The sequence below is a fragment of the Mus caroli genome, chromosome 17, assembly GCF_900094665.2.
Source record: "Mus caroli chromosome 17, CAROLI_EIJ_v1.1, whole genome shotgun sequence".
NCBI classification, from domain to species: Eukaryota; Metazoa; Chordata; class Mammalia; order Rodentia; family Muridae; genus Mus; species Mus caroli.
In genome coordinates, this window is record NC_034586.1 from 24,659,686 (window position 1) to 24,672,356 (window position 12,671).

The 12,671-nt window shown below is 50.5% G+C and overlaps 1 protein-coding gene across 3 annotated transcripts in view; it reads left to right on the forward strand.

Moving 5' to 3' along the window:
- Window positions 1-1,969: 1,969 nt before the first annotated feature.
- Window positions 1,970-12,671, forward strand: part of Brpf3 (bromodomain and PHD finger containing 3) — a 37,693-nt gene continuing 26,991 nt past the window's right edge. The window contains exons 1-3 of one of the 3 annotated variants that reach the window (XM_029471366.1): window positions 1,970-2,190; window positions 6,727-8,197; window positions 11,598-11,754. In XM_029471366.1, the coding sequence (XP_029327226.1) occupies window positions 6,753-8,197; window positions 11,598-11,754 (1,602 nt within the window). In that variant the 5' untranslated portion in view covers window positions 1,970-2,190; window positions 6,727-6,752. Of the gene's footprint in view, window positions 2,191-2,597; window positions 2,648-6,726; window positions 8,198-11,597; window positions 11,755-12,671 lie in introns of those variants that run through there. The other 2 variants (XM_021186262.2, XM_021186261.2) reach the window with 2 other exon arrangements.

Sequence of the window (12,671 nt, forward strand, 5' to 3'; positions counted from 1 at the left end):
ACTGGCTATCTGTGAGGTTATGCTACAGAAAACTAATTTCCCGTGTCAAAAGGAAAACAAGGGCGGCACTAAGGTTTTAAGGGCGAGGGTGAAGAGGGGGAGAAAAATTTGTTGAGCCCAGTCTCATAAAGTGACCAGGAATGGCTGGTGACACGAGGAGGCTGGCATGTGCTCTCAATGGCTCTTAAACCACTGCAAGGACAAGATGCGACATCTTCTCAGGGTTTTTATTTGTCTAATTTAAAGGGTAGAGGTCCTTCCCAATCAGGCAAATCAGGTCATGCCCACATGCAACCTCGCAGAATAAAAGATAAGGAGACACAAATCCTATGTAAATGTTTATATTTCATTGTAAAAGAATAAGACGTGAAATTCCTATTTGTTCCTCAATTTTTTTTAAGCTAAAAGTAATTGCAATATTTTCTTCCTCTAGGGCCTTCCCTTCCACAATTAATCTTTCCACACCTTCCCTCCTGTGATTATTCCCCCAAGCTTTAACAACAGTTGACTAATTCACAACATTTCTGCTTCAAAGCTTTCAAAACACTGTGGGGTGGGGGTGCAGGCGGAGGGAGACTCCACAAGCCACGCCCTTTCCTTCTTAAAAATTGGTTATTTTTGCAGTATGTTATTACCATCTATCAAGAACACACTCCTGTAAGGAAACCCAACTTCCATGCTTCACTCAACTGGTAAATTCTGAACTCTTAGGATGCTGAACACCTATACTTCAATGTAAATAAAAACACAAGGTTTGGGCAGTGAGAAATGTTTATTCTCTACTCTTTCAACTGTAGCACCCAGGTCCTGGATACCAGAGCCAATCGAGCACTTGAAAGTCTCACCAGCTGTTCGTGTAGAGGAAACGCTTTCAAAATATCATTCATCTTCATCTTCGATAGCAGTTTATCCATATATTCTTTATAAGCATCATTAAGTATTGGTGCTTAAGATCTCTGTCACGAGAGGTAAGCTTTCAAATTTATAGGTACACGCGCTCGTGGAGGGGCAAAGGAACCTTTTCTTCTATTTATTTTTTCTTTTATTAGAACAAAAGGCAGCTTGAGTACACTTCAAAGTCTGGGAGTTGCTGTTTGACAGTCGGGCAGCCTCTGAGAAAGCCGTTCAGTGCATTAAATTAACCGATTCCTGGCCAAATCAGATTCAAGGGGAAAAGTATTTCCCATGCCTAGAGTGACAAACGGAATTACGAGGCACGCTTAAGCAGACTGTCAAACTTTTATGTTTACTTTAAAAAAAAAAAGCCCACACAGATGGAAAAGTCTGGTCTGTGGCAGCCTTGTGTGCCAGGAGAGGCTCACCTGTACACACACCACAGGCGCGGGTCTTTCCCGGGCTGTCCGCACTGGGGGAGGGGATGGGTGGACATCGCTAGACCTTTGTCCCGGGGGCCTGGGGAGGGACGACTTTCTGGCGGCTTTTCAGCCACCTGCACTCTGGGAAGCCACACACAGTGTGGCCCTCGGGGGTCGTCCTGGGGCGAGCTTTGTGGGTGGGTGGGGAGCATGGGCGTTCCCACCTCGGGGGGGCGGCGGGTGCCCCACGCTCTGGCTGGGATGGGGTGAGCCCCGGCTCCGCGGATTCAGAGTGGGAACCCCGACTTATCAGCTCTGGGGCAGGCCCGGGGTGAAGCGGCCCGCCGCGTCCGCACCCGCACCGCCACCGTGAGGCCGTGCCGGGGACGGTGCCCGGTGGAGGTGGCGCTGCCGCTTCGCGCTCGTCTCCCCGCCCGTCTCCCCGCCGCCGCTGCCGCCGCGCCGGGCTGGGCTCGGGCGGGGGCATCCGCTCCGGTCTCCCCGCGCTTTCGCGCTCCCGCTTCGCGTGCGGCGGCTCGATCCGGGGAGGGAGCGAGGGAAGGGGTGGAGGTGGCGGGGGGAGGCCGAGGGGCGGATCCTGCCTGGGGGCTGATCCCTCCCTCCCCTCGGCCGGGCTCCGTGGCGGGCGGCAGCGGTGGCGGCGGCGGTGGCTCCATTCCCCCTCCTCCCCCGGGAGCGGCGGCCGGGCCCGGGGAGACGGAGCGGAGGGCCGGAGCGGGAGGAGGCCGCGCTCCCTCAGCCGGGCCGCGCACGGAGCTGCTCGCTCGCCCGGCCCGCTCGCCCGGTCGCTCACCCGGCCGCCCGCGCTCGCGCTCAGGGGGCCCCGAAGCGAGGGGCCCGGCCGGCGGCTGAGGTAAAATGGGGGCGGCGGGGCCGGAGCGAGCGGGGGCGGCGGGGGCCGACGGGGAGCGAGCGCTGCGCGCGAGGGGGCGGCCGGGGCGCACAGGGGTGTCCCGATGGGGCGTGGGGGTGACGCGCGAGCTCTCCCCCGGAGCGAGGGCGGCGACGAGGCCGGGGAAAGCGCGCGGAAGGGAGCTGCAGAGCGAGGACCCCCTCCCGCACCCGCCATCTTGTTTCTCCCCGGTCCTGGCAGCCAAACGGCTAAGCCCCGCCCTCCCCGTGCTCCCCTATTGGCCCGGCTAGACCAGAGTCCCGCCCTCGGGGGCCGCCCTCGGCGCGCGGGTTCGCCCTTGACGGGCAGGTTGGGCGGCCAATAAGTGCTTGCATCTCTGCGTCCTTTTCCCCCACCCCTCCGCCGTTCGCTGGCGCTCGCTTTCTCTGTTGAGGGTCGGACTCGGCGTCTGTCTGTGGTGCGCCTACCCTCTGGGTTGGTTTTTTTGGGGGGGAGGTATTTCTCTTTTTTCTCCTTCGAGGGTTGTCGTGAAGATTCCACTGGAAGAGGAGTCCCTTTAAAGGGACAGGGACCTTGTCTGGAGTCTTACCTGGTCTCATGAGTCCCTTGTGTGGCGTGCAGGGCGGGTTCCGTCCAATTATTGAAACTCCTCATTCGGGGGCCAGGGTGAGGTGGTCGAGTTGGGGATCCCGGGTCGCTAAGAACGTCTCTGGAGGGGGCTGCTGGGGGTACTTGACAGTGTGTGTATGGGACGAGTTGTGTACGTGAGGAAACTCCCGCCAAAAAAAAAAAATACCAACCCTGGTCTAGTTGTTAGTTGTAAGCTCCTTGTAGGCGAAATTCTTCGTTTCCCCGGCAGTAGCCCAGCCGGGTCCGATGGGTTTGTCCCCTGTGATCGCGGAAGCCCCGAGTGGGGATGGGGACGATTTCTGAGACTACAGAATGGGGCTCTTGTAGACTCTTCAAAATCGATACTGAAGTGTGTGTTTCCTCTCCAGAGGCTGCTTGCCTTTGGAGAATTGGGTAATGGAATCTGTTGGCTGGGACTACTTCTGAGACCTTGAGGTTGGTACAGGATCTCGTGCCCTCAGGGCTTCGGGAAGTTGAACAGAGGTGCGGTAAAGGTCCTTTAGCTCCAAATGGTGGTGTATGCCTGCCTCAGTTTGCTCCACAGCCAGGTTAACTTAAGTCATACCTTGGGACTGAGAGGCCTTTACACTGTGGTTGTCAATGGTGACTTATTGATCATCCTTAAGAAGTAGATATTTCTGCCCTTGCTTTTATTACATTTTTATTTTTTAAAAATTTTATGTGCCTGGGCATGTTGCCTGATATATGCCGGGTTCCCCAAGAATTCAGAAGAGGGCTTCCAATACCCTGGAACTGGAGTTACTGGAGTTGTGATCCACAGTGTGGGTGCTGGGCATCAAATCTAGGTCCTCTTAAATGCTGTTATTTTTCCAGTATATATATATATATATAATTATTATTATTAAACATGTGTATTGGTGTTTTGCCTAGGAATTGAACCTGGGTCCTCTGGAAGAACAGCCAGTGCTCTCAACTGTGCTGAGCCATCTCTCCAGGCCTATGAACATTTTACTTTTTTAGAGGGTTTCGCTATGTGAGTTGCTAGTCTGAAATACTATGTAGATCTGGTTGGCCTCAAATTCCACAGAGAAGGCAGTACTTAAGATAAGCACCTCTGCCTCCAGAGTGCTGGGCTGGAAAGTATGCCAGTACACCCCACCCCACGCTGTTTTATTGACGCACTGTGGGGGCAGAGAAATTCAAAGCTTTGTCCAGGTTACATAGGAGCAGGATTAGAACCTGGGTTGGTGCAGAACATCCTCGTCGAGATCGCCGAGACTCTTGGTGTTTGTAGCCTCTCAGCTTGCTAGGAGATCTGGATTCACACATTTTTTTCTGAGCTTCTGTTTTCTCGTGGCTGAAATGGAGATGATGTCTGCACAGTCTCTTGAGGTAGTTGTGAGAAAGATTAAAAAGAAAAGGCCATTGTAGTTTGTTAAAGTAGAGTATAGCCATCCTAGCTTAGGTCTTCCTAAGAGGATGGCCTTGGTAACTGCCTGCAGCTGCTCCTTAGGGGCAGAGAATGCTGGGGGAAGCACCCTGGGTAGATTAGATACAAGTATCAAGGGAGAGAGATTTCTGTGGTAATTGTAGGTGGAGGATTCTCGCCTCAGATACCGCCCCAATCAACTTGTCCTTGAGTTCAATGAAGACCTCAGACAGACTACTTAAAATTTAAAAGATTTCTTAGAGGCATCCCCAGCTTGCAAGGTTTGTGGTTGGAAATGCCCCAAATAGTTCTTGCAGTTATCTTAAGTACTGCCTTCTGCTGGAAGTACCTAGCATATTATATTATTTATAGTCTGAAGCATTTCAGATGTCTTTACTTTGGACAGGGCCAAGAGATAGGGCTTCTAGCCATGAGATGTCTCTGGAGATGTTTTAGATCTGTGATTTTTGTTTATTTATTTCTTTAGATAACAGGTTCTCACTCTATATCCCTGCCTGGCCTGGAATTCACTCACTGAAGTAAGCACATCTACCTGTCTCCACTCCCAAGTGCTAGGATTAAAGGCGTGCACCGCTAAAGCCAACACTACACTGGGGATGTTCTGGTCCTCTGATGGAACTCATTCATTGTTTATCAAGCTTGGAAGTGGATGATTTAATTGTCACTAATATTGTCTTTGCCTCCCCCTTTTTAAAAAAACAAAACAAAACAAAAGAAAAACAAAGAAAAGAACCATGATGTTAGCTAGGCACAGTAGCCTACATCCTGAGTTCTAGGACAGCCAGGGCTATGTAGAGAGACTATGTCTCAAAGGGTCTCAAAGAAACCAACAAACAGCATGGTCTTGTTTTGTTGCTGGCTTTGCCCTCAATCATTCTGACCTAGTATCTGTCTTCTGAAGCCTTACACATTATCTTTCCCATAATTAACCTGTTTGATTCACTGCATGGCTCATTATAATACTAGACCTTATCTTGTCATATTCTAAAGATCTGTGTGCATTTCTGCTCTCTTAGTGAGATAAGACTCCTTGAGGACAGAGATCATCAGGGATGGGGAAATGGCCCAGTGGGTGAAGGGCTTTCTGTGTAAGCCTGAAAAACTGAGCCGGATCCCCAGCACCCACCCGAAAGTCAAGTGCAAAGTGTTTCTCTAACTCTCAGGTTTTGGGTGTAGTACATTGGCCTCAGACCCACAAGAAGCCTAACTATCCTTGTCTCTGTCAAAGGCCTGGCCATGTGTCCTTACACATGTTTATATCAGCTTTTATCTATTTCTCCCTTGGGGGAGAGACACCATGGGTTAGGAATCAAGAAAGCACAGCCGTGAGGGCTGGCAATTAGAGTTAAGACCCGCCCAGATAAAACATATTAATAACTCGGGGTTATAGAGCGTAGATATCTGGCAGCTATAGGGCTGATTAAGGCTTACTGTACATAATAAAAGTTGTGTGTCTTTTACCCAAAAACTAAATGATCAAAGGTAGGGTAAAAACCCCAAACTGAACTTAACTACGTTCTCCAACTGCTGGGGGACAGAGACACGTAGCTCTCAGCTGCTCATTGACCAGCGTCTAACTGAAACCCTGTGGCTCATGATCGAGGAAGACACCTGACTTCGGTTTCTGACTTGCACACGTGCTGGAGTGGACAGGTGCACATGCAGAAACCAGGCATATATATACACCATGCACACAGACACAGAACTGTGTGGTTTAATCACTTAGCACTCTGAGTGCTCACTTATCTACCTTTTCAGACTCTTCCTAGCGAATGAGATAGGCAACTCCTTCCTCCATGAAGTTCCCATTCAGCTAGAAGTAGAGAATACTAACCCTATTAAGTAGGTAAATTACGTAGCTTAGAAGATGGTGTCACTAAAAAGTAAACAATAGAATGAACGGCCTATTGCTGGATGATGTAAGGGATTTGCAATTTTTTTTTTCCAAGACAGGGTTTCTCCGTGTAGGCCTGGTTGTTCTGAACTCCATTCTATATATAGACCAGGCTGGGCTCCAACTTAGAGATCCAACTGTCTCTGCCTCTTGAGAGCTTGGATTTCAAGGTGTGCACCACCACTGTGCCGCTGGGATTTACAGTTTTAAAGTAATCAGATGGTCATCAATGATGTTTGTAAAGAGAGATGCCGTATGAATGCTTTAGAGCAACTGTTCTCAACCTGTGGGTCTTGACCCGTTTTAGAGGGCTCACCTAAGATCAGTGGGAAACACAGGTATTCACATGATCAATCATAACAATAGCAAAATTACAGTTACAAAGGAGCAATGAAAATAACTGCACGGTTGGGGGTCACCACAACAGGAGGAACTGCATGAAAGGGTCGCAGTGTTAGGAAGGCTGAGAACAACTGCTTTAGAGGGATATGCTTACACAGGAAACAGATCTTCTGGTGTCCATTTGAATGGATACCATATATGAATGAATGCATATAGCAATGGATATCCAGCTCACGCTCCCGTGGCCTTCTCTCCTTAGGTTTGTCTTCGTGGTTTCCAGTTGCCATGAGGAAGCCTCGCCGAAAGTCACGGCAGAATGCCGAGGGCCGGAGATCCCCGTCCCCATACAGTCTTAAGTGCTCACCCACACGGGAGACCCTGACTTACGCCCAAGCCCAGAGGATTGTTGAGGTCGACATCGATGGCCGCCTACATCGGATCAGCATTTATGACCCGCTTAAGATCATCACTGAAGACGAGCTGACTGCTCAGGATATTACCGAATGCAATAGCAACAAGGAAAACAGTGAGCTGCCCCAATTCCCTGCCAAGTCCAAGAAACCCTCATCAAAGGGCAAGAGGAAGGAGTCCTGTTCCAAGCATGCGTCTGGTACCTCCTTCCACCTCCCCCAACCCAGCTTTCGTGTGGTGGATACGGGTAGCCAGCCGGAAGCGCCCCCATTGCCTGCTGCTTACTACCGATACATTGAGAAGCCTCCCGAAGACCTGGATGCGGAGGTAGAGTACGACATGGACGAGGAGGACATTGCCTGGCTAGACATGGTCAACGAGAAGCGCCGAGCAGACGGCCACAGCTCGGTGTCGGCAGACACCTTCGAGCTGCTGGTGGACCGGCTTGAGAAAGAATCCTACCTGGAGAGCCGCAGCAGTGGGGCCCAGCAGTCCCTAATCGACGAAGACGCCTTCTGTTGCGTGTGCCTGGACGATGAGTGCCACAATAGCAATGTCATCCTGTTCTGCGACATCTGCAACTTAGCTGTGCACCAGGAGTGCTACGGCGTTCCCTATATCCCAGAGGGCCAGTGGCTATGTCGCTGCTGCCTGCAATCTCCCTCTCGTCCCGTGGATTGCGTCCTATGCCCCAATAAAGGTGGGGCCTTCAAACAGACCAGTGATGGCCACTGGGCCCACGTAGTCTGCGCCATCTGGATCCCTGAGGTCTGCTTCGCTAATACCGTGTTCCTGGAGCCTATTGAGGGCATTGACAACATTCCACCCGCCCGCTGGAAGCTAACCTGCTATATCTGCAAGCAGAAAGGGCTGGGCGCGGCCATTCAGTGCCATAAAGTGAACTGCTACACCGCTTTCCACGTGACATGCGCACAGCGGGCTGGGCTCTTCATGAAGATTGAACCCATGAGAGAAACCAGCCTCAACGGCACCACCTTTACTGTTCGCAAGACTGCGTATTGTGAGGCCCACTCTCCAAGTGTGGCCGTTTCCAGGAGAAAGGGCGACTCCCCAAGGAGCCTCAGTGAAGTCGGGGATGAGGATGGGCCAAAAGAGGGTGGAGGGGAGGAGGAGCAGGAAGAAGCTGAGGAGGAGGGCCAGGAAGGCCAAGGTGGGGTGGGCAGCCCCCTCAAGGGGGTGTCCAAGAAGGGTAAGATGAGCTTGAAGCAGAAGATCAAGAAGGAGCCAGAGGAAGCTGGCCGAGAGGCACCCTCCATCACTCTCCCCATGGTCACTGTCCCACAGATACCCTCTTACAGGTGAGCCTCATGAGATGGTCTCTTGCAGGACTCTTGGTTTGTTCTTCACAGTAGCCCAGGTCTTCCCCACATACGGCTGATGGATGCCTGGTCTCCTCTGCTCCCAAATGGAGCCTGGCCCTGTGTTGTGGTTTTGTCCCTGCCTTCAGAGTAATGTGTTTCCTTTGGTTCTGAGTGACATAAGTCACTTAAGTTGCTTGATAACACTGATGACACAGTGTAACTAAAGTGGTAGTTTTCACAGTGGCACTAAATGGCATTGTGAACAGGATAATTCTCGCTGTTAACTCTCCCATGGATTGCTAAATGATTATCATCTCTGGTCCTTGTATGAACAGGCTGTGTCCTTATACTGCCTCTGTGACAACCCCAGGGCTCACACTGGATTCCAGTGGGGAGCCTGCAAGTGTTTAACACTGTTCCGGAGGGATGTATGTGGGTGGGGCAGCCCTCCTCTTGAGAAGCTTTAGATGTTGGGGAAAGTGGAGTTTCAGAGCCAAGTCTCCAGCCCCTCCCTCAGAATTCTCAGAGCACTGCATCTGTGTTAAAAATTGTCAGTTTAGCCTGGCGGTGGTGGCGCACGCCTTTAATCCCAGCACTCGGGAGGCAGAGGCAGGCAGATTTCTGAGTTCGAGGCCAGCCTGGTCTACAAAGTGAGTTCCAGGACAGCCAGGGCTACACAGAGAAACCCTGTCTCAAAAAGCAAAAAAAAAAAGTCAGTTTAGTAGCTGGGGGTGGGGGGAGCTTAGCAGGGAACATTTTCCAGCAGAGCCCACCTCAAGGCTGATTCCTTTAAAATGTATACAATGGGGGCTGGTGAGATGGCTCAGCGGTTAAGAGCGCCGACAGCTCTTCCAAAGGTCCTGAGTTCAAATCCCAGCAACCACATGGTGGCTCACAACCATCCATAACAAAAATCTGATGCCCTCTTCTGGAGTGTCTGAAGACAGCTACAGTGTACACACTGTAAATAAATAAATAAATAAATAAATAAATAAATCTTTAAAAAATATAAAATAAAATGTATACAATGGTAGCTGTGGTGCTACACACCTTTAACCCTAGCATTTGGGAGGCAGAGTCAGATAAATTTCCAGAAGTTTAAGTCCAGCCTGGTATACATAATGAGCTCTAGGCCAGGGAGGGCTGCACAGTGAGCCTATGTCCAGAAACAGCAAAGGAAAGGAAGACAAGTGTACAGCCTTAGAGGAGGAGGGAATCTTGGAGACTTTTCATCTAATATAGTCCTTGCACCTTCTCCCACATTCCCAGATGAAGAAACCACAGCCACGGGAGGTAAAGTTGCTCTCTCCTTTGTTCATGCGATGAAGTGTTTATTGAGCACTTACTACATGCCACATCCTGTTCTAGGGTGGAGAGGGGCAGCTTCTGGGCTGAAAGTGCTAGGCTGTCTTGATTGGAAGGTTATGGGTAAAGGAGCATCTGGTGGCTTAGAGGAAACTGGCACTGTGAGGGGAACCGGCAGCCAGACCTGCCACGCTGGGAAGGTACCTGAGCAAGATCCGGACGGGGGCTCTCATTTCGAGAACTTCAGCAATTCTGTCTTCAAGACAGAGCTGGTCTTGGTTACCTCTTTCTTGAGGTAACTGGGTCAGTGCTTAGTCCCCATTTGTACGGTGGCTGTGCCCTAGGGCTTGCTTTTGGTTGTCTGTCATAGCTGTTTGAGCTGCCTTTCCCAGAAGCCAGATTTGCTGGCTAAGAAGAAACACACCTTGTAATACTTGTGTGACCTTTGGTAAGTTACCTAATTGCTCTAAACCTGGGTTTGTGAGCAAACTCACCAGATAGAGTTAAGAGAAATCCGAGTCAAAGCCTTAGCACAGTACCTGGCAGGTTGTAAGCGCTCAATAAATGGTGGCTACTGCTGCTGCTGCTGTGTTGTTTTGTCCCCACCCCACCCGCACAAATGCTGTTGACCCCACCATGGCCAGGAGGCAGAGGGAGGGGCTGGCCTGCAAGTGGGCAGGTGTGCTTGGCATGGGTGCTGGTGGGAAAAGGCCTAGGTAAGCTTGGCTTTGGGGCGAGGACATCTGACTGGAGATGGAAGGCAGGGAGTGGCAGCGTCCGCCCTGCTTGCCCCATCTTTCTTAGGTTTCATCTCGATTAGCTACAGTTAGCTCTCCTCCCATGGAGTGGGGCAAAGAGATAAAGCAGAGGGGCCCTGGGGCCTTGCTTACCTTGGGCGTGGACTATGGTAGTGAAGAGGTCAAGGCTTTGGATACCACATGGGGCCACTGTGTTCTTAGTTGTGTCAGGAGCGTTGGTGACCCAGCCTGGGTTCCTCCTGTGCCTGTCATTACTTTGTGGTGAGGGGACAGTGCTGCTGTCCTTGAGGGTGTTCATTAGATCCTTTCCTGCCCAGCCCCCAGAGCTGTCACTAGTTTATAACCCAGATCTTTTTTTTTTTTTTTGGTGTTTTTGAGACAGGGCTTCTCTGTATAGCCCTGGCTGTCCTGGCCTTGAACTCAGAAATCCGCCTGCCTCTGCCTCCTGAGTGCTGGGATTAAAGCCCTGCGCTACCACGCCTGGCTACCACGCCTGGCTCCTATAACCCAGATCTTAAGACCTCACTTGCTGGCTACTTTTTAAGAGCATTTATCTTATATATTTATCTATGTTTAGATTGTTGTTTTCTCCTTTTCCCTTTGATTGCCTAAAATTTAGGCATTCTTAGGGTGCTAAGAGTTTTTAAATAATAAAAATCAGAGGTCAGGTGGCTATGGTGTTCTATGCCTATAATCTCAGTTACTTCGGAGATTGAGGCAGGAGGGTCCTAAGTACGAGGCCAGCCTGAGTAGTACAGTGAGACCCCGTCTCTCACAAACCTGCATCCGCACACAAAACCCCTCAGAGGTCAGTTTACTCTGAGGGATTACGTTTGGGTACAGAAAGCAGTAACCTGGCACATTTTCTTTGAGCTTGACTGTGGGCTATCCCAGGGTCTGGCGAGGTCCTCAGCCACAAAAGGCAGGGTCTGGCAACATAGCACACAGCATACTCAAAAGCTTGTTTTCTCTGTGCTGTTGTCAAAAGGAGGCTGTGGGTTCCAGAGCACAGGCCTGTTTCTCAGTACCTTACTGAAAGTGCCTTAACGACAGGCAGTAGGACTGAGAGAGGGTTCCCTCAGAAGATCAGTTCTCCAAGGTTTGAGATGGAGAAGAAGCAGGGGAAACATGGCCGCTCGTTCTCTCGTTCTGAGCTGCCTAACTCTGCTGTCTTCTCCCAGCCTTCCCCCAAGCTGAGACATTTGGTCACTTCCTTCTGTTTTCCTCTGTAAGGTTGAGAAATGAACTGAGATCTGAATGGGATATACAGCGAGCGGCATGTATCCCGAGCTTCCCACTGACCTGTCTCTCACTCCCCTGTGCCTCTACCCAAGGTTGAACAAGATCTGTAGTGGTCTCTCCTTTCAGAGGAAAACCCAGTTCATGCAGCGGCTTCACAACTACTGGCTGCTGAAGCGGCAGGCTCGGAATGGTGTCCCCCTCATCAGGCGCCTGCACTCCCACTTACAGTCCCAGAGAAATGCTGAGCAGGTAGGTACTCGTGACTGTTGGCAGCTTGTGGAGGACACTAGGGGGACAAGAGGAGATGGTGGAGGTGGGATGGCGCCGCCGCCTCCGCCTCCTCCTCCTCCTCCTCCCAGGAAGCCTTTGCCAATAGCAGATCACCCTCTGAGTGATCTGTTCAGAAGAGTTTACCAGCACCACAGAGATCTTCAGACCTGGCAGGGGTCTCTTCTGAAGGGAGATGTTTTACATGGTTCCTGCGCTATAGATAACAATAGAGAATGCTAAACTGTGTGTCATTAAGGAATGAGAACAAAGCCATTTCCTCTTGGATTAATTTGGTCAAACGTCAGTTTTTCACTTTCCTCCCTGCATCTTCCATCTGTCTGGCTTATCTGTAGTCTTTCTGTTGCCTGGTGTATGTGTGTGTGTTGTCTATTGTGCCCTTGAGTTATGCCTGTGTCTGATGTCTGCCCTGCCTGTAACTAACAGGGCTTTCCTCTGTATTAATTGGACAGCACAGAAACAATGGGATGGGGACCGAATGAGAGATTCTGGTTGGTTGGTTGTTTGAGATTTATTTTGTGTGTATGAGTATTTGGCCTACATGAGTGTTTGTGTACCATGTCGGTGTCTGTTGCTCACAGAGACCAGAAGAGGGTGTTGACTGACCTGGGACTGAAATTATAAATGGTTGTTAACTACAGTGTAGGTGTTGGGAACCAAACCCCGTTCTGCTGCAAGAGTAGCCCGTGCTCTTAAGTGCTCTGCTGTGTCTCCAGCCCAAGTGAAATGATTCCTTACAGAACAATTAGACAGTTTTATCAGGAAGAAGTGATTATATCTTTACCTAGAAACACTCAATACTGCAGGTAGACCTTAACAAGCTATATCCACATGTTGTTTTTAAAATTTATGGATATTTAAGGTCATTTATTTCTTTT